Consider the following 21,896-nt stretch of genomic DNA (forward strand, 5'->3'; position numbering starts at 1 on the left):
AATCAATGTACAAAGTCTTGCCTATGATATTCTCCAATGGCAGGTGATGTCAATTTTAATTCCATTATCCATTCCTTTCCTCAGAGGGGATAGTGTGGTAGGTTTACTGGTGAGATAACCTGGATGGGGGAATCGATGCCTGTGTCTTTGTTTTTGTTTGATCACTAAGTAGCTGTGAATTTAGACAACATATTTAATCTCTTTCAAAATCTTTTTACTCATTTTTAATATGTGAGTGGATCGAACTAGGATATCCAGTTGGACCACATGGCTAGGAGTTAGCCATTCAAGTGGAATAAGGTAGCTTACAAAGGGTGTTCTGACAAAGGCAGGTGTTTGTATGAATTCTCGGTGGAAATGAAGAGCGTGGCATGTTAGGGATCTGAAACTAGTTCACTGTGACTAGAGAGCAGGGTGACATGAAAGAGGGGTAGTGAAAAGGAGATGCTGCCAGACTTATTAAGAAGCATGTACAGTTGACCCTCGAGCAACACAGGTTTGAACTGTGCTGGTTCACTTATATACAGGCTTTTTTCAATTGGTACCTGTTTTCTGTCCATGGCTGGGAGTTCTTGGATGTGGAGGGCTGAATATATGCATTGATTGACATAGAGGACTTGGGCATCCTCAGATTTTGGTATCTGCAGAGGTCCTGAGACCAAACCTCTGGATACTGAGGGACGACTGAGTTTTGGGGAAGTCAAAAGCTTATGTGCAGAGTTTTGACTGTGAGGTCAGCACGCCAACCCCCACATTGTTTAAGGGTCAACTGTACTTTATTCTAAGTACACAGGAAGCTGCCTGTATCTTTTAAGCATGAGAATGACATCATCATTTTTTCACAAGGGTGAAAATTCACTGTGGCAGAAGTGTGAAAAATGTGTAGAAGGGAGAGACTAGATACAGAAACTAGTTAGGAGTAGGGTTGCCAGATAAAAAACAGGACACCCAGTTAAATTTGAATTTCAGGGAAAAAATTGAATTTCAGATAAACCAAAAATTATTTTTAGTACAAACACACCTCATGTACTACACAGTACATGCAAATGTCAGGTAAGATAAGGACTGAAAAAGTGTTGCTTTAGTAAAAAGGAAGCCGAGCAGATTTTGGAGAATACTTTTAGTGGAAATAGAATGGTGGAAACCAAACTGCAGAGAAATGAGCAATGAATGGAGGATAATGAAGTTGAATCAGTGCTTGTAAACAACTCTTTCAGAAATTGACTGTGAAAGAGAGGACAGTGGGCTGTTTATTTCATTGCTACTGAGAATGGCAGTGGTTATTTTTCTTCAAGTTGCCATTGTTAAGCCTCATGATTTGGGACTGTTTATTGCAAATAACACCAAATGCTTTATATAACATAACTAAAAATAAAGAAAAGATATAATTCTTACTTTGTTTTTTGTAGGCATCAGTAAAGTTCACTGAGTCTTCTTTCTCTTTGTGTCTCTGCCTTTTTTTTGGAATGATAAGCCTTTCTGGAGAAATTCAAGGCCCCTGGGTTTTCCACCAAATGCCAGCAGTCAGACTCCTTGAGGCCTGCTTGCCCTTTCTCTCCGACTCACTGGCATCCCTGGCAGCTGCCTGCCTGTCCACGGTGGAAACAAGGTGTAGCTTAAGCCTCTGCCCCAGCAGTTAACCAGGGAAAAGAGTGAGATTCTCTACTCTCCTTTAGAGAATCATTTTTGAGGGTTTTTCAACAAAGACTATTTTTTAGACAGGAGTGCTTTTTATATCTGAGATGCTCATTTAACCTCCTGTACCTCCTAGCACTTAAGATACTCCTTTGAAAGCACCAGTTTATCATGGAAAGGAGTTGCTTACGTACCTTAAGAAGCAAGTCTTCTCATTTCATTTTCTTCCAGCTAACCTAATTTCTCTTTTAAACACTCATCTCCTCCATTGGTAGTGCCGAAGAGTTAAAATGCCTAGTGCTTCCTCTAGAAGCTACTCTAGAGTAGCTTCCTCTAGAGCTACTGCATTTCCGAAGTCAATTCCTTGACCCTCTTCCTTTCTAACTACTACCTTAAGATCTCAGGTTTCGCTGACAGAAGTTCTCTTCTGTTTTGTTTGTTTGTTCTAGGGAGAAAAAAAGGAAAGGGAAAACACACCCTAACCTAAGCTTAGTGGCAAAGTTTGTATTCCCTTTTAAGGTGGACCCTAACGTCTAGATGTGGAGTCTGCAAATAAATTCATTAGCCTGTGTAGCCAGAATGGCAGGCGAGTGTTTATAATGATACTGATCTCATGCAGCAATCTTCAGCCTTTTTCATCTTATGGCCCCATAAACTGATTACCAAAATTCTGCAGCATACCAAAATATGTACTTTTTGTGGATCTGACAAAAAAAAAAAAGCAGGTATAATTTTGATTCATTCACACTGGACAGCTATTGTTGTGTTGGCTGTTGTCATTTTTCTATTTCACAATCCAAGGGAAAAGAAGTCAGTGTCCCTGCGTAAATAGTCAGTTATCGCATGTTTTAAAAATGAATTCCTATTTTATTAGTAGCATGTAAAAAAAATTCTTGCGACACACTGGTCGAAAGTCACTGATGTACTGCAGTCATTTAACATGGATGTTGTGTTACAGAACAGAAAGAGTTCTTCCACCCAGCGCTAGCAGAACCAAACACTGGACAATGAGAATTGCTGGACACTGGAGAAGTATTAGCTATCTTATTATGAATGGCGCCACCCAGAAGAACTGGAAGCTAATACTTAAAAGCCCAAACTCCCCAGTAGTGTGTTGGTTACAGATTGGGAAAAATCAAAAGACACCTTGGGTTAGGAGTTTGGGTGCATGCTGGAAGCTGATTGGTCGAATGGCAGAAAAATTGGTCAGGTAGCTCAGTTGGTTCGAGTGTTGTCTTGATACACCAATGTTGCAGGTTCAATTCCCAGTCAGATACAAGAATCAACCAATGAACTCATAATAAGTGGAACAACAAATCAGTGTTTCTCTGTGTCTCTTCCTGTCCTCCCCTCTCCTCTCCTCTTCTCCCCTCTTCTCTCTCTCCCTCCCTTTCTTTCCCTTTCCATTCCTCTCTCTAAAATCAATAAAAATTTTAAAAAATTCTTTAGTTCCTGGGTACTGTGAGTACTTTATACTACTGTAATGTTTGCTTCTTCCCCTGGGATCCCTGCTTTTAGTTCTAAAGATGAGATACTTAGCAAAAAATAAAAATACAGCCTCTTAACAGTTAGAAACCATAATATGATAAAGTTATCAATATTATGCATCCCTGTAATAACCACGAAGAGGCCTCCCATTCCAGGAGGTAGCCAGGAAAAGAGATGGTCTAGCAGGTCTTTCTCATATCTTGTAGCTAAGTAGCCTTCTGTATAATTCTGTTTTTATGAGTCTCAGCTCCCCCGGAGGTGTTAGGGTAGGTGTAGCATGTCATATTAGCCACTGCAGAGACTCGTCCTTGTATTGCCAGGTAGTAATCTAAAGAAATTTTATTGGCTAAGGATCCACATGCCAAGGACTCTACAGTGGTTTGTTAGAATCTTACAGCTTGCACAGCAGAACAGGCCAAACAGCTGAATGTACAGGTTAAATTCCCTAATATCAGTATTTCATGAAAGCTATGTCTATGAAAACAAAAGAAAGACAAAGATTAATAATCAAAGCAAATTATAAACCAGCTTCTGAGTTTGTAAGGCTGTCAGCTGAGATTTCTAGATGTGAGGCCGAAGCCTTGGTAGTTCGAAATGTCTGATGCGGTCATCGGGTGCTCGGGTAGACTCTGCTGGCTTACAGAGAGCATCAGTCCCTGAGCCGGTTTAAGCATGAGCTGTTGTGGCACTTTCCTGAATTTTATGTCAGGCGGTCCATCTTTGGCTTGCATGGCTTTGGAAAGGAGTTGCATTTTAGTTCTCAATGATTCTGAGTCAAAGGACGGCGGAAAAATTGGAAACACGTTTGGAGTGTCATAAACAGACACTGGAGGCAGCTAGAAGAATCCAGGATGCAGGCCAGCTTACAAGTAGGAGACAAAACTCAAAAGACAACACACTGCACTGGAATCTCAAATGCGCAAAGGTATATTACAATTTCTATGGAAATATTATTTCTCTCTCTAAAATCACCCTATTTTTACCAAAGATATCCAAATTAAGACTTATTTCCAAAATAAGTCTAGTTTTAATAGACTTGGCCTGATTATTTGTATAAGTTCAGCAAGAATATTAATTAACCATATTGGCATTTTAAAACCTGCTTTGCTGGAATCTTTCATAAGGAATCTTCAGACTGAATTTAAAAGGCCTCTTAAGGTCAGAAAAGCCGGGGCAAGGGCTTGCCATCAGATGCTGCCCACAGTACCTGTAAGTTTGGGGGGAGTTCCTCTTGTTCTCTCTCTCTTTTTCTTTTCTTTTCTTTTTTTTTTTTTCTTGAGGGAAAACAACATGGAAAGGACCTGCCGCCCATCTGCAGTGCCCATGTTGTGTGAACAAGTAGATATCTGTCATAAGCCCTTGGGGATGGCTTGTTTCTGCTGCACAAACTAACTGCCCCTGCCTGACCTAATGCATAACAAATCACCCTCTAGAAAGAGAGAACCTACTTATGCACACTAGCAAGACGTTAGAGTGTTTTTCCTGTCTTTTTTGTGATCCCCCAAATATCTCAAGGTTCCTGCATCTGCCAAGAAGTGATATTCTTTACTCACATGGTGAGGCTGCTGGGAACCGTGCAAGCAAGGCACCAGTCTTTCCAAGGGTTTGGCCTTTCCAAGGCCAGTCTTTCCAAGGGTTTTTATTGGCTTCCATAAGTCAATCTTAACTCCTTAAAGCTGTCTGGTCATATCTGAGTCTAAGCATTTCTCTCTCAAACAATCACATTCCAGTCAAACTATGGGTAATAAACACCATTTTCCAATTGTGTTCTGTTATAAAGAGAACGAACAGTTTTTTATTGAACTTACACAAATAATCACATTGCAATGAAAGTAAAAGTGCTGATTAAGAGTTTCTGAATTTGGGAGGGATCAAGCAGAGAGAAGAGAAATAAATGTTTCAGTTCTGTTTATAAAGGTGTAATTTACCAAATTACTAAGTCATAGGTAGTTTTAGAGAAACAAGTTTACTTTTATCTGGAAAACAAAAGATTTTAAAAATCAGCAATATTTTAAACAAATTTCATAGAAGTTATAATCATCCTCAGTTCACTCAGTGCCATATAATCAATTCTTGTTTAACTTGTTCACTAGCCAGCATTTTGTGAATACAGTTATTCCTTAGAGCTCTGTAAATCTTTATCCACTTTAGATGTATGGTCCAAAAGCTTATTCTCAGAGACCTGTGCTGTGGAAAAAGTTGGTGTTCTCTCTATCTTTCTGAAGATGAAACGTGTTTTCAAAAGGATCAGAGTAAAATAATGACTGTCTTGTAAATGACAAAACATTAGAATAATGTGGTTATTTATAGATCTGATTATAATGCAGTTGACAAAGAAATTTGTTTTTCTTTGCAATGTAACATTTTACGAAAACAACTAGAATTATAAATGAAAATATTATATCAGGATACTGCAGATTCTTAGAGATTATAATCTCCTGATAATTTATTCTTAGTAACGAGAATATATTCATACAAATACCACATAATTATTATTTCTTTGCTTGACAAAGCTTTCCGTGTAATTTTAGTATATCAAATAGGCCCAGTTAGTTTAAAAAATAATTTAAATAAGAGAGAAGAAATCGTTGAGGCATTCCAGGGGCCCACTGGAATAAACCAAAGCCATTTCTAGGTTTAAAAATTTTTCTTTTAACATCCTGAACCCTGGGAAGTTTGTCAAACATGCTTGAACAAAAGGGTCATATATCATTATGAGACAGTATTAAAGTATCCATTTACTCAAAGTGAAAGTAACAGATGTCAAACATTAATACAGGTTACCTATTATTATCAAAACCTTAGTTTTAGGATTGAAAAGATTGTTTTCTTGAGTAATCCAGTACCTGATTAAGAAAATAAAAACCAGCCCTGGCTGGTGTGGCTCAGTGGATTGAGCACCGGACTGAGAAGCACAGGGTCGCCAGTTCAATTCCCAGTCAGTGCACATGCCTGGCTTGCCAGCCAGGACCCCAGTAGAGGGCATGCAAGAGGCAACCACATGTTGATGTTTCTCTCCCTGTCCTTCTCCTACCCCTCCCTTCTGTCTAAAAATAAATAAATAAAATTGAAAAAGAAAAAGAAAATAAAAAACAAAACTATTTAAATAAAATATAGAATCTTTGCTTTTGGAGTAAAAGAAGTCATAATATCTTATCTGGATCAGAACAATATAGGAAAATTGTGTCCTTTTGACAGTGTGAAAGGGAACCAGACTCTAATTCTGTATTAGCTTACTTATGTACTTAACTTACTCAATTAAATTTAATTTTATTTAGCTTGATCATACATAAAATTTCCTTTCTCAGGATTTATTTTTCATAAACCTTATACAACTTTTATAGTCTCTCTTAGTTTTTCTCTTCTTACTCATTCAAAAATAACCTTATTTAAGGACAAACTAGTTTATTTTAATTCCTTCAAAATGTATTTTCATACTTTATACCTTCCTTCACTGAAAACACCCTCCACTGTCTCCCATATTAATTAGAATTCATATACCTTAGAACCTTAATTTTTATTGACAAATCAAATGTAAGTAATCGGCATTTCTTAGATTGGCAAATTTATGAATCTATTTTTATAAACTTTAGAAACATGCATTTTTTTACTGGTAAAATACAAAAATTTTTATTAACAGATGTAAATTTATCTTTTAGTTTTTCTGTAATAAGAGGTCAAAAGTAGGTAAATTTAGACTTATCTAGCAATTAATATTTCACTACTTCATGTTGTTTGGGGCTAATCTAGATATTTAATAATTTTTATCCTTTAACCTTACTTTGTATATTCTAAAGTTTCAAGTTACCAAAGAACTTGAGAAAACCTTATAATTATTGCTTAAGAGTTAACCTAAAAGAAACTTTTTTATCCCATTTACATCTATTTAATTGACTTGCTCAAAACAATTAAGTTTAGATTATTTATGAAAATTTTGCCATACCAAGTTATTTTTCTTGCTGACAAATTTTGCAACAGAGATAATATGCACTTATATAAGCCCAGGTAGAATAAAAGTATTACTTAATGCTGATGATTTTAAAGATAGGACCTTTTAACCAAACCAAATGCAGAACCATCTTTAATATCAAGTATTTTCCCAAATCGTGTGATTCTGAAAAGCATTTGCGTTAGTGTGTTATATTTTGAGAATTCTCATATACATGCTTGTTTGTTTAAGCTGATTTAATATTACAAATTAGCAATACCATTCAGTGGTAGAAATGTGCTATATCTAGAACATACATACACCTACTGATAAACATTAACAGATCTCATAACTTTCATTTTAAACTGCTAGCTTTTGTGTCCCAGGCACAAATCAAAATCCAGAGGAAAAACTGGATCCAAATTGTTTCTGACAGATAGACTAATTTAAGATTTTGCTCAGATGACCTAAGGTTTGCATGCTGTAAGAAGGTAAAATCAATAAATAACATTTCTCACTCACTCACACTGTCCCCCTCCAATATGCAGTACTTTCAGATTTAACTTGCCAGCTCTAGACCAATTTCAAAACCGGTTTCAAGTTAAAAACAAAGGTGCGCGACTGGGTCAAACTTCACAGCTCAGTCCTCCAAGGTCTACTGAAATGCAGTCAGAATTACCTCCACTTCCTACAAGATGAGACTCAGATTCAACAAATAACAGGTACAGTTTCAATAATCAATCCTAGTTGCCAGCTGTAACTTCTTAGGATCCCTTCCCTAATACAACCAATAGTGGGGGCCCTAAACCAAGGCAAATGAGTCCCTCGAGGGCCCAGCCAGAAATAATGGAGGGTATCTCTGGGCTCATCACCCATGTCTCCTAAACCACACGCCCAGTTTCCCTCACTGCAAGATGAAAGAACAATAGGTCAGCCATGCCCAGTCAGCAGTGAGCACTGCGGGTTTGTCCCTGGGGCCATCAGTCCAGGGCTGCTGAGTAGAACCTGGCGAGACCGCTGCCAGCCGGGGGTTGCTGAACTGTGGGCAGAAAGCCCACTTAGGGCTGAATTCCATCTGAGTCGCTGTTTGTTACAAAACAACGAATTCATCCACTCGGCACTAGCAGAGACAAACACTAGGCATGGAGAATTGCAGTGGAGAAATATTGGCTATTTCATTGTGAATGGCACCATCCAGGAGAATGGGAAGCTAATGCTCCAAAGCCTGAACTCCCTGATGGCAAGTAGGTTACAGACTATATAGGGCAAAACCACATGACACTGTGGGTTAGGGGGTTGAGGTCATGCTGGGAGCTAAGGTAGGTCGGAGGTCAGGTAATGGTGATGAACTATTTCTTCAGGTCTTGAGGACAGCTCTGAGGTCTTTTCCAGCATCCCTCTGTCCAGTCGCATGGGAAAGTAACCAACAGGGGGTTTCACCTTAGGACTCAGGCACTGAAGCATGAGTAATTCAGGTCAAGATGTTGTTACCTTTAGCTTGACAGAGGTCTGGAAGTCTGACCATTATCAGCTCTGGGCTACTGTCTTCTACTGCCTGGGGGTTTGCTGATTATGAGGGGTATAGACATATTATTTCTAGAGCTGGGATTTAAAACTGAACTTAATCAAAGTCACAAGGACCCCTGGTTTCAGTTGGATCATTGTCTTACTACTTTACATTAAAATTTCATTTTGGGTGGGGAAATTTCCGACTAATACTAAAACAATTCTATGAAGCCAAGAAACAAAGCTAGAAAGTATTAATTTTCTTCAGGCAAGCTATGCAGAACTTTGTACTTTTCCATATGGAACATTATCTCTAATAAATGAAGACTTGTTTTAAGTTAATATTTTTTTCTTTTTTAAATATTTTATTGTATATGCTACTACAGGTTGCCCCACTTGAATATTTTTAAATTTTTGATTCATTGAAGAAGGTGGTCATATAGGGAAAATGCATATTAATGTATCCAGTTCTAGTTTTCACATTAATTATGCTGGGATAAGTGTGACTGTAACCTAAATATTAAGGTGGACGCAATATTAAGTTATATTGCACTTCCATAATTCACTAGAAGAACTCCTAGAACTCAGTAAAAGTGCTGTACTTGTGATGAGTTTTATCTTGAAGGCTGTAACTCCAGAACAGCCAAGTGGAAGAGATGCATAGGGCAGGGTCCCCGGAAGGAGGTAGCAGCGTGGTTTCCACCTCCTCTTCTCATGGAATTCGGACCTGGCACCCACCTGCTGTATCCATGTGTTCACCAACCAGGAAGATCCATTGAGCTTCAGTGTGCAGAGTTTTTCTGTGGGATTTCATTACATAACTATGATGGAATACATAATTGGCTATATGATTAAGATCAATCTTCAACTCCTCTTCCTTCCTGGAGATGGGGAATGGGCTGAAAGTTTCAACATTCTAATGAACGGCTTGGTCTTTCTGGTTTGTCCAGCCCCTCCTTTAAGACTATTTGAGGGCCTTCCTGCAGTCACCTTGTTAGCACAATTTTAGGTGTGTCCAAAGGAGCTCATTATGAATAACAAAGATACTCCTGTTGCTCAGGAACTTCCAAGAGTATTTGAAATGCTATGCCAGGAGCTGAGGACAAAGACTATATCTATATCTATATCTGTATCTGTATCTATATCTGTATCTGTATCTATATACCTTTATATCTATGTCTGTATCTGTATCTATATCTATATATACCTTTATATCTAAATTTGTATCTATATCTGTATCTGTATCTATACATTCTTTATTATATCACAGACTTCAAGAGTATATTTGATTCAGTTACAAGCTTTAAGCAAGTGAAATGCTACCTCAATTTTCCAGCTGAGACATCTGGCACTAATGTGATGGGCCCAAAATCACGTAAGTAAATTCTAGAAAGGACTGCAATCCTAGTTATCTTAGCTAATGATATGTCCACATTTTGTGGACAGCAGTTTAGACTATGAGACTCAGTTTTCCTAGCAAATTGTGAGATCATCCATGAAATGTGTACCAAAGAAGCATTATCTACTCTCAGTTCAGAAAGAGTTGTACTGACTTAACAAAAAAAAAAAATCTAGCTCCTTTAACGTGGGGAACATCTCATGTGGAACCCACCGTACTCATTTCTCTGGCTTTGAGCATTTTTCATAGTGCAGAATGGCACACCGCCACCTTGTTCGAGAGTCCCGACAGTGAGAATTGATACTTCCCTTTTAATGGTTCGGTGCTTATTTTGTATTGCACACTTAGAAAACATTTTGCACTTAGAGACCACGATTGTTGACTGTCATTGGCTGGGGAACTGAGGCAAAGAATTTTGCCCAGAAACTTATATGCTGATCCACTATCATCATTTAAAAAAAATTCCTCTCTACCATGTTCCAAAAGTGATCTATGACCACTTTCAACAGGAGAAGTTGAAAAATAAATAAACTAGTATAAAAAAGAAGAGAAGAAAGGTAAGAATACTAGCATAAGTATTAATACAGACGTGATATAAAAATTTACTGACTGGCATGGTGAAGGATATACAAAGCATACAGCTCTCTCAGAAGGCAACATATTTTTAAATATGAGGTGAATAAATACATTGCATAGAATCATGGACATGTGCTTTAATTTTTATTTCATAGCCAATGTAAAAATAGAATTCAGATTGTCAGGAATTTTGGGAGTGCTCGTTTTTGTCATTTCAAAATCTGAAATCATTTTCTGCACATTTCACTTCGGTTTCCATTCATCACAATCACCATCATCTAAAGCTGTGTTGTCCAATACTGTAGCTACCAGCCACAGGTGGCGAGGAGCATTGAAATGAAGCTAGTCAGAAATGAGACATGTTGTAAATGTAAAATACATACGGGATTTTGAAAAACATCATGAATAATTTGTAAAATATTCATACTGAAATTAAAATATTTTAGATACATTGGGTCAAATAAAGTGTTATTAATTTTTAATTTTTTTTTTTGCTTTTTTAATGTATCCACAAGAAGTTCTAAAAGTACACATGACTCACCTTTCTATCTGGACAGTGCCCTACAGAATTCTTTCTTGGTGTAAAATTTCAGATAGCCATAGCTTTAGCTTTCTGTATTGCATACAAGCATACAGCAGAATAATCACCGCTGAACAAACACATGGATAAAATTAAGTCCTTAAAAGCATAGCAAAAATAGCAAGGATATAAAGTTACTTCTTCAGAACACTGGTCTTTCTCATCTCCGAGAAAGCCCACCCTTTCTACGGCAGATCCTCAACTGTCCTAGAGATTGTGCACAGAAGCACCACCGATTGCTAATTAGGAGCGCCTTCTTCTCACCGTAATTTTAAAGATCTATTATGAAATTGGGCCTTATCTTGCAAAATCTTAAAGCATTTGGAATGTCAGAGGAAAATTATGACTTTACACAAGTCTGTATATTTCTATGATTTGTTGTTCCCTAAGTGGAAGAGAATATGTAATATGTTTATAAAGGATCATGTAAAGTGAATATTTGTTTTGAGACATTCCAGGTGGGGGATGCGTACTGAAATAGACTCGAAGGGATTAGATTCTAGCTGGTTTACTGACTTACCCAGTAAAAAGTCTTAGTAATTACTAATGCTCCTTTCAGTTTTAGAATTCCAGGTTGTAGGCTCAAGTCCTAGGATACCCTTTTTAAGTTTTCTTTTTGGGATATTATATTTCTGTGGAAATTAAGGGAAAGTTCAGTGTATACAGCACGACATTTTTCTACCACTTGTCCTGACTTTCTTTAACCCTTCTTCTGCAAACAATCACACTATGTAAAAGTCACTCTGTTTAATTTAGTGAATTCAGTGAAAGTATTCTTATCTATCATTTAGAATTTTTTTACATTTATTTTTTAATGTATTGGGATGATATTAGTTAACAGAATTATATAGGTTTTAGGTATAGAATTCTACAATAAATCATCTGCATTTTGTGTTGTGTGTTCACCACCCCAAGTCAAGGCTCCCATCACCATTTATCCCCCTTTACCTTCTTCTGCCTGCCCCCACCCTTCTCCTCTGGTAACCACCATACTGTTGTCTGTGCCTTTGAGGTGGTTGTTTTGGGGTTTTTTTTTACTTAATTCTTTCACCTTTTTCACCCATCCCCACAGTCCCCCTCACCTCTGACAGCTGACAATCTGCTCTCTATGAGTCTGTTTCTATTTTGTTAGTTTATTTTGTCCATTAGATTCCACATATGAGTGAAATCATGTGGTATTTGTCTTTCTCTGACTGGTTTATTTCCCTTATCATAATGTTCTCCAGATCCAAAAGGGTGAGATTTCCTTCTTTTTATGGCCGAGTAGTATTCCATTATGTAAATATATCACAGCTTTTTTATCTACTCATCTACTGTTGGACACTTGGGCTGCTTCCAAATCTTGGCTATTGTAAATAATGCTACAGTGAACACAGGGGTACATACGTTCTTTCAATTTAGTACTTCAGATTTCTTTGGTATTTCCAGCAGTGGAGTCACTGGGTCATGAGGCAGTTCCATTTTTAACTTTTTGAGGAAATTCCGTACTGCTTTCCACAGTGACTGCACCAGTCTGCGTTCCCACCAGCAGTGCGTGAGTGGTCCCTTTTCTCTCCATCCTCTCGGGCGCTTGTTGTTTGTTTATTAATTGATGAGAGCCATTCTCACAGGTGTGAGGTGGTATCTCATTGTAGTTTTACCATATTTTGCCATACATAATGCGCACACACATTTTGGTGTGCATTATACATGGTAAAATACGGTAATTTGCATTTCTCTGGTGATTAGTGATATTGAGCATCTTTTCATATGTCTATTGGCCATCTGTATGTCTTCTGTGGAGAAGTGTCTATTCAGGTCCTTTATCCATCTTTTAATTGGGTTGTTTGTTTTTTTGGTGTTGACTTGTTTGAATTCTTTATACATTTTAGATATGAACCCCTTATGAGATGTATGATTGGTGAATATGGAACCCATTCGGTGGGTTGTCCTTTCACTTTCTTTTGGCTTCCTTAGCTGTACAAAAACCTTTTTAGTTTTAACCAAGGATGTAAAAGACCTGTTCTTGTAAAATTATAAGACACTGAAGAAATTGAAGAAGGTACAAATATGTAAAATCATATACCATGTTCATGGATAGAAATTATTAATATAATTAAAATGTCCACACTACCCAAAGCAACCTATAGACTCAATGCAATTCCTATCAAGATACTGACGTATTTCACAGAAGTAGAACAGATACTCTAAAAATTTACATGGAACCACAAAAGACCCTGAATAGCCACAGTAATCTTGAGAAAGAAGAACAAAGTTGGAGGAATTATACTACATGGTATCAAACTATACCACAAGCCCGTAGTAATCAAAACAATCAGATATTGGCATAAAAACGGACATATATCAATGGAACATAATAGAAAGCCCAGAAATAAACCCACACCTCTGTGGTCAATTAATATTTGACAAAGAAGGCAAAAACATACAATGGGTTAAAGATAGTCTATTCAATAAATGGTGTTGGGAATATTGGACAGATATGTGCAAAAAATGAAACTAGACCACCTTCTTACACCACACACAAGAATGAACTCTCGGAATGGATTGAAGACTTAAATGTTACACTCAAAACCATAAAAATCCTAGAAGAAAACAAGGCAGTAAAATCTTGAATATTTCTCGTAGCAATATTTTTTTTCTGATACATCCCCTTGGGCAAGGTAAACAAAAAAATAAAATATTATTTCTTCAAGGTAAACAAAAAAATAAAATAATATTTGTTAAAATATTATTTCTTAAGCAGAACTTTATTTCTACAAGGCCATCCAGTGCCCTCTAGACTTCATGAAACGGTAGGAACTTACATCATCTCTTTCTTTAGATCTTGAACAGAATCGTTTTCTAGGTTTTTTTTTTTACTAGATTAACTAATTTCATTGAACTGTTTTACTGGTTATTCTTACATGTTTAGCAAGGCATAGAAATCGGCTTCTCCCATTTTCTATGTCTGTTCCTCATAAGACGGCTTCCCACTGCAGGTGAAGTGTGCTGTCACTGACACCAGTCCCTGCAAGTGCCTGGACCCTTGTTTCCTCTCAGTGGTGGGAACAAGGTACAGGCAAGTGGGGGCAGATTGGCCTGTTAGCAGCAGCATGAAAGTGCCTTCATGCTTGTGGCCATTTCCTAGTTTATATGGGATTAATTCCTTATTAATGAAAAAGCCATGTCTGTCTGTCCTGGTTTTCAGTTGTCTTCCAGAGCAACAGGAGCTTGGAGAATTGAACTTGGAGAATTAAACTTTAAAAATTATTTATAAATCTGGAGTACTAGTTTGGCATTTGCTATCAGACTTTATTACTATCAGTTTTCATCAGATTTCTTTCACAGAAACTTTGAGAATAAGTTCAAGTTGGCCTGTACTGTCCTCTGCTCTTCTTGACGTGGAAGATCTAGTGAGTTACATGTAAAAGCAAAGAATAATTTACATCACAGGGTCATACCCTAGATAAATAAAGGTAGCTCTTTTTTATGATCACATATCCAAGCAAGCACACTTGCACAAATATAGTCAGTTGAATCTCCGAGGAGTTTTTCCCTCCCACAATCCCTCCCCATCCCACCCCACCTCTTCTCTGTCTCCTTGATTATCTCTCACCTTAATTCCTACTTCCTTATGTTCTGGCTGACCTTTCTCTGACCATCAGGGCCTTGAGCGCATTCCCTGTGGAATCCATCAACTCCTCTCTGTAATTAGCTTAGCGGAGCCACTGTGAAGTGATGCAAGAAAGCTTTAGCCTCCCCAGAGCCACACTTTGTAGTCTAGCACACTCCTTATCTGTTGCTCCAGGGAGCCAGATACCAGGAAACCATTATGTTAATACAGCAACAGCAGCTCTTATTTTTTCAATCCCACAAAAAACCACATGTGACCTGACATGATCTTAAGATATAAACAAGTACCCAACATACTTTGGGCTCCCAGGTACTGAGTTTTCTTTCTCACCTGACTTTTGGCCAAAACCAAATCCCTGATCCATTCAGTGAGGGATGGGCATGCTGTCATGCCCGCTGTCTGGCCTGGAAGTTCACTGGGAGCAGTAGTATATGATGTTATTCGGGGACCTCTGGTTAAAACTTTATCTACAGTCTTTTCAACTTTTATTTGAACAAATTATGTTCTCTTTCAATAGTTTTGTTTTACCTATTTGCTAAGTATTGTACTAGTTTTGTTTTTCTGAAATAAATTTTACTTTGTTGCTCATCTTCCTTTGAAAACTACTCTTGTTCTATGGACAATTTGCAAAGGTTCAGAATTAGTTTTATGTTTTGTTTCTCACAACCTGGTTTTGATAACCACGTGATGCCCTATTTAGCTGTACCGATTGCAGATTACGGCAGTCATTCTGGCTTCTCAAAGCCCCGTGTAACGGACTAGCCATTTTTTCTGATTAGGGTTCTATGCTCTTTATAAAATGTGTATTTTGTTTTCTTCAGCCAAATGTGAATGTGCCTGATAATTTTGAATTGAAAAATTTATTTTCTTCCCTAAGTGACAGAGTTAGTAATTTTAAGATCTGCCTTCAAGACGTCTAGAAAGCATTTGAAATTAGTGGAATCCCTCCTTTTTTTCTCTCTCTCTTTTGCTAATTTCATTTCATTATAATATGAAGATTATTAGAAATGTAAACCTACAGGATATTTTTGAGAAATCAGTATTGTTTTCAGAAATGATTGTCACACCTCATAGGTTTATTGGTAGTGAGGATGTGAGGGAACGTTGGATATGTGGTTAAGTAAAACACTTTTTGGTGTGATTTTCTTTTCCTGCTTAAACCTTCACTTAACAATATGCCTTCTTTCCTGTAACTTTTACACCTCCTTTTTATTTTTTTTAAATGAAAACCTTCATAAACTTCAATGACTTGGCACTTTACCCTTTAAAATATTTTTCACATTTGGAAATTGATCCCCGCTTCAACTCTGGGAGTCCATCTCTTGACTGGACAAGGGCAGGGAAGAGCTGCTGAGGAGAGGTGAGCTCTCCGTAGTATGGTTCAGTGCCGGTCAGTTACCATGCTGGTCGGGGGCTTTGCTAATCTCAACAAGTTTTCAGTGTGAAGCTTTCTTGCTGGCCTCACTGGAACCTTGTCTCAGTGCCCAAGTAACACAAGATGGTCAAAGGTAAGGTTTGCTTCTGTGCTAACAAGCACCCTGATTTCCTTGTGATACTCAGGCCACTCTGCAGAACTCCCGGCCATGGAAGCTTTTGTGTAGGCTTAGGCCATTTAGACACTGAAAACCTACTACAGATCTTGGAATCCAGAGACAAGTCCAGAAAGGGGCTCCTGCAGTGTGCCCTATGCATCCATTGGCCCTGCTTGGCCACACTTGCATACATGTTCCCCATTCTGTGGTGTCGAAAGAAGGAAGGTTTTCATTCATGACTGTAAAGAGAGGCTTGTATGTACATATAATCAGTTTTTAGAAGCATCAGTGTGTTACAGCAGACCGGGAACTTCTTGTCCCCGTCCCGTGTGTAGTTTTCCTCCTTTCTATCAGGCAGCATCTGGGAATCCGGGTGTCTAAGTCAATCCCTGTTGCTTCTAATGATAAATCTTGAACATGTTATATCTAGACACTAGAAAAAGTACTCCTAAATCAGCACCAATAAATAATTTGGGGTATGTGTGTGTGCGTGCCTGTGTTCTTCTGTTTCCTTTTCTCTTATTATAGAACTGGTGTGGGATCATTTAAAAAATTTATGAAATAGAAATAGAATAAAGCCCTCTTTCAATCTTCCTCTCATGACAGCCTCCGCTAATATTATGAAATGAGTGCTTACTGTTCTGTTTTCTATGCATTTTATATTTTATATGATTGAAGTCAGGCTGTATACGAATTTTTGTGTTTTTTAAAAATATTCACACTTTCTTATGCTATTAACAGTTTTGATATATCTAAAAAGTTGACTCTAGGACAATAATATGCTTTTAAAGGTACACTGAGTCACAAATTGCATATCAGTTTCATGCTCCTATTGAATTTTTAAAATAATGACAATGAAAATTACTGTGCTGTGCCAAGTACACTAGTAATTAGTCATATTAACCTCCTTTCAGTGAAGCACTTAAGCATTTGCTGATAATAAGTTTGCAGTGCCAGCTCATCACTGACTGGTAGCTGAACCTCTAATGTTTTGTCTCAGATATACAACTGTTTTTTAACCTTTGGTTACCAACCCTCTGAGAAGTCAGTGAAAGCTATGAATCTTCTTCCCAGAGAAATGCATATCACACTAAAAACTAATCGTGACGATAATGAGTTATGATGTGCCGGGCACACTGCCAGCTGCGTTACATGTGTCATTTCTTACAGCGCTCAGAGCAGCACTGTAAGGGATGCACTGCTGGCCTGATTTTTGAGATGAAGACGTTGAAGCTTTAAGGAAATTAATTTTCCCATGGCCAAGGAGCTAGTAACTGGGGCTCAAACTCTGATTTTTATGACTCCAGAACCCCCTCCCTAAATCATTGTGCACCTAATTGTAGGGAAATTATAAATTCCTAAAGCCTGCTATCAATATTCATGTTAAGGACACCTTCATCTATTCAATCTAACCTATTTCAATCTAAGGATTTTTATGGGCAGTGAGGTGTTTGTGTGATTAATGAATGTTGCTATTTTCCTCACTTATTTAATATGTAAGTATTTGTTGAACATTCACTATTTTGAATACTCGCTAGGTTCCGTGATATGGCCCTTACCGTTAAGGAGTTCACTGTCTCCATGGGATGACAACAGTTACGTATATAAAACAATGCGAAAAATAAAAATATGAAGTTGAATACATTGTAATTAGGTATACATGAAAATCAATCAATGACGTTGTCATGCCTTGATAAATCATGACTCTCTGATTTATAAAAGAAAAGTCAAATCTAAAAGGCCACTGTGTCCTCTGGGAAGCTAGAAGATTCAGTGTGTCATAAAATGAGGTCTATAAAGTGAAACTCTGAGAACTGAGGATGCACCGCATCCAGAATCCTGAGTGCTTTCATCAGCATTATCTGTGAGCCCCAGGGAGCATGCCCAATACAGAGATTCAAGAATGTTTGATCCAGCCGTCAAAGCATGTATCACGGGTAATTCTCTGGAGCTGCACATTGTAGGAAGTAGAACACCTTGCTAGTTGCTGCATTTGACTCAAGTAGGGTTCCTGCTGACAGAGAGGACTGCAATGCTTCAAATCATGCTGCAGAGCCTCAAGTCATGGAGGGGTAGTAGTGGTGATTTCCCGACCGGGGATGAAACCATGTTGTGTGGGAAGCTTATTTAAGCGGACCACCTGACAGTCAAGGCTGTCAGAGTGGCTGTGGCTAGCATTCAAAGAACTGCTTTCTGTAGGAGCATGTAATGGGAAATTTGTGCATGTGACTTGCACAGCTGCTGTATGCAAGGTTATCATAGATAATGACTATTATAAAATATGAAGGGTGGATTATGTCAAGCTTTCTACTAATAGGGTCCTTACCAACTCTTTGTACAGTTTTAGAATTTTACTTCTTTAAAACTTTAATCATTTGGCCTATCTATATGGTAGATGAATTTATAAATAGCATTGGAATTTTCTTTTCAAAGCAAATAGAAACTTAGTTATGCTAATCACAATATATAGTTTGTCTCCATTTATGAGTCATTTTTATTTGAAATGTCTAAAATAAGATTCTTTTATGACATTTGTGCTACATTTTAATCAGTTTAAGAAATTGTTTTAAATGTTATTGTACACACCGTTTTCATAATTCCTGCAACTAAACTTGTTAGCATTACTTTTAAAGTGAGGCAAGGATTTTATGAAAACCTGTTATGTCTGTGAAACCCCCAAATGGAAAATATTTTTAAAGAACGTAAATTCTTATCATTGTTCACAAATCATTTAAATCTATCTAGCTACTAGTTGTTTGAATTAATTTTCCAGACAAATACATATCTTGGTGGATTTTAGTTAATTTCAAAATAAAAATATGAGACCAACTCTACAATTTCTTAAATTCATTCCTGGGAAAAAAATATAATTGAAAGGAAAACATTCCTTTTCATATTTTCTTTGAGCAGATCCTTGAGTTTTTGAGGTAAGTAGTAGAGGGACGTTAAATGTCCATTGCACGTTGGAGTCACAGAGAGAATTCAAGACGTAGTAACTGTCCTCCTTTGAACTGGCTGTGTGAGTGTTTGCACGCGTGTGCCTGTGTATGGGGCTTACACCGGCCCTTTTGATTTCATAATAAGTAGGCTTAGGGACAATAAAACTTGACATTCTTAACTGTTACCAGTATTTGTCCCTATAGCCCCGTGCAGTTATCTTCCTGTAACAATGCGGAAGCCAGAGTCATAAACTGAGCGTGTACCCAAGGCACTACTGTACATGCAAACAGCGTTCATGTGGTCTTGTCTCTTTGACCTGAGACTAAATTGGAGTAGAGGGAAGAGAAAAAAGAAGTTTGAAAGTGGAATAGAAGTCAAGAAGAAAAAATATTCCAGAAAGACAGACATGTGCAAATGTTCCCTACGTTTTTGAAAAAGGATTTATTTAGATGGGCCTTTTCATATGTGCAAATATTCCTTTGCTCAAGAGCCAAGCCCTGTATCGGGAGCCTCTGTTGCTGGTGTGTGCGAGTGTGTGTATGTGTGTGTTGGTAATAATGCACTCATGAGATAATACAAATAATCAGTGAGGGAATAATTAATGGTGTGGCAGGGAATATTTTTTTGATAAATGCTTGGGGAATGAGGTGACAGGCGTGAAATTGGAAAATTCCTTCAGCGATCTAAAATATAAATAGCTTTCGGAACTGAAAAGAGTTTCACAGCTGAAGATTTTATTGTGTTGAGAGGAAAAACTTTTTTCTCTCCCCCACTCCCTCCTCCTTTGCAAGTTGTTTGTCCATTCACAAAACAAATACTCTGAAGCCCAGCGCGGCTCATGGGAATAAATTTCAGGTCGAATTAGTACAGTTTCCTTGCTGTCAGGATGCTGGAATTAATGGTGTTTTGATGACACAAATTTTGAAGGGCAAACAAAGAAGCTGAAGGGAGAGAGACATGACTCCTTAGAAGCTTGGTCCTCCTCTCCCCCAGCCTCTCTTGTCTTCCCTGTCATCCGTCTGCCAATCTCCCTGTCCATGGTTAGTTAAAGGCGCTTTTTATCCTCTTTTCTTTCCCACAGAGTTTGCCAGATCCGGCCCGGTGCCTGGGTTCCAGGAGGACACGCTGCAGTTGGCCTTCATCGACTTGAGACAAGTAAGTCTTTGTGTTTTTGTTTTTTGTTTTTCTTTTAAGATGTGTGACTGAAGACCATCAGGTCTTAAGGAAAAGGGGAGGGAAGGGGGATTGGCGTTGGCGATTCACTGGAGACCTAAGGGGTTTTCTCTGTGTTTGAGGCCACCTCTTTTATTTAGCTATCTGGGATCCTTAGCTATGGTGGAGTTAAAGGTTTTGTGGGTAGAAGGGAAGGCAGGAGGTGGGAGGAGGGACCCAAAGAGTAGAGGGACTCAAGTGACCCTCAAGTGATGTGACCCATTGTGCTATAGTTGGCTTCTGCAGACACAGCAAAAAGATAACTCGGCAAACCAATGCTAAGCAGGTGCACTGATGCAGAGACTGCCCGCCTAGAGAACTTTTGTTTGCAGATAATGAGGGCAGCAGCATTTAAGGAAAATGAAATGTTTTGCATTCTGGATTGTTGGTTTGTCTTGTTGACTTGTTTCTGTTGCCTGAAGTCTTCCCATCTCCTCCTTCGTGGAATGTGGTCAGCCACGAGTGACTAAGTGGCCATTTTAGAAGATGATTAGCAAAGGCCCTGACCACTCACGCTAACCTGACAGGCAACCCTGTTAAAGCAACGCGATGAAAGCCCATCCCCAGGCATACCTGAACTTCGCAGGCCCACCAATAGAACGAGTTGTTCCGTAGGACTGTTGCCTGCGGGTTGGAATGGTGGGTGGGCCTCGGTGGTTTGGGTATAGAAGAGCGGGATGGGCGGGGGCCTAAGGAGGGAGAAAGTTAACTGGGCTCTGTCATCTCTTCACTCTGAAGATGGATGGGGTTGGATAGAAAGTGTGAATGAAGTAAGAATCAATGACTGATGCTTCTCTCCTATTAAAACAATCTTTTTTTTGGTCTGTTTTAAAAAAGGGGGCTGGCTTTGTTTCTCCTGCCATAATGATTCAGTGCCTCTTGTTTTCAGAGCTGACATAGTTTGCATTCTGAAAACTTTTAGATGCCCAGGGTATTTCTTAAAGCTGTATCGGTAGTCTCCTTACCACTGTGACTTGATTCATGCTGGAACAGCTTTTAACCCATAATGGATGGCTTGAGCTAGCCCTGAACCCTTGTGATGGGTGGTGTAATCTGTCATCTGATGACACTTCTGGAAAGCCCTGTTAAGCAGAAAACAGAATATTGTGTCTCTATAGATCCACCAAAGTTTGAGGATTCAGGCCGCGTCCCAGAAACGTGTGTCAACTTAATATTTGGGGGCCGAGGTGGGGGTTCTCTTACACATAAAGGCTCTCTCAGCGTGGTCGTGAATGGAGCTCAGTAGCTCTCTGCACTTAAGGGTTTCCACCTGTGGACTCAGCAGCTCCACTGAGACATTCAGGTTTAACCCCTTGGCTGATGTACGACTGAAGGATTGGGATTTTGCTTTAGGGTTTTGTGGCATGGATCTGTTGGACTTCTCCCCTTTTTCTTCTCAGAAACTTCTGAGCCAATTGGCTTTCTTGGAAAGCAGGACTGAGTTTCATTGGAGAAACACATCTGAGGAAAAAATGTTCCCTTCTCAC

At 38.4% G+C, this 21,896-nt stretch overlaps 1 protein-coding gene across 7 annotated transcripts in view; it reads left to right on the forward strand.

Annotated features, from left to right (window-relative positions):
• Positions 1 to 21,896, forward strand: part of EXOC6B (exocyst complex component 6B) — a 542,713-nt gene that overhangs the window by 377,283 nt on the left and 143,534 nt on the right. For all 7 annotated transcript variants that reach the window (XM_024552690.4, XM_053923770.2, XM_045189356.3 and 4 more), the window contains one exon: positions 20,279 to 20,352. In XM_024552690.4, the coding sequence (XP_024408458.3) occupies positions 20,279 to 20,352 (74 nt within the window). The remainder of the gene's footprint in view (positions 1 to 20,278; positions 20,353 to 21,896) is intronic.

This window comes from Desmodus rotundus, chromosome 5 (genome assembly GCF_022682495.2).
Source record: "Desmodus rotundus isolate HL8 chromosome 5, HLdesRot8A.1, whole genome shotgun sequence".
Taxonomy (NCBI): domain Eukaryota; kingdom Metazoa; phylum Chordata; class Mammalia; order Chiroptera; family Phyllostomidae; genus Desmodus; species Desmodus rotundus.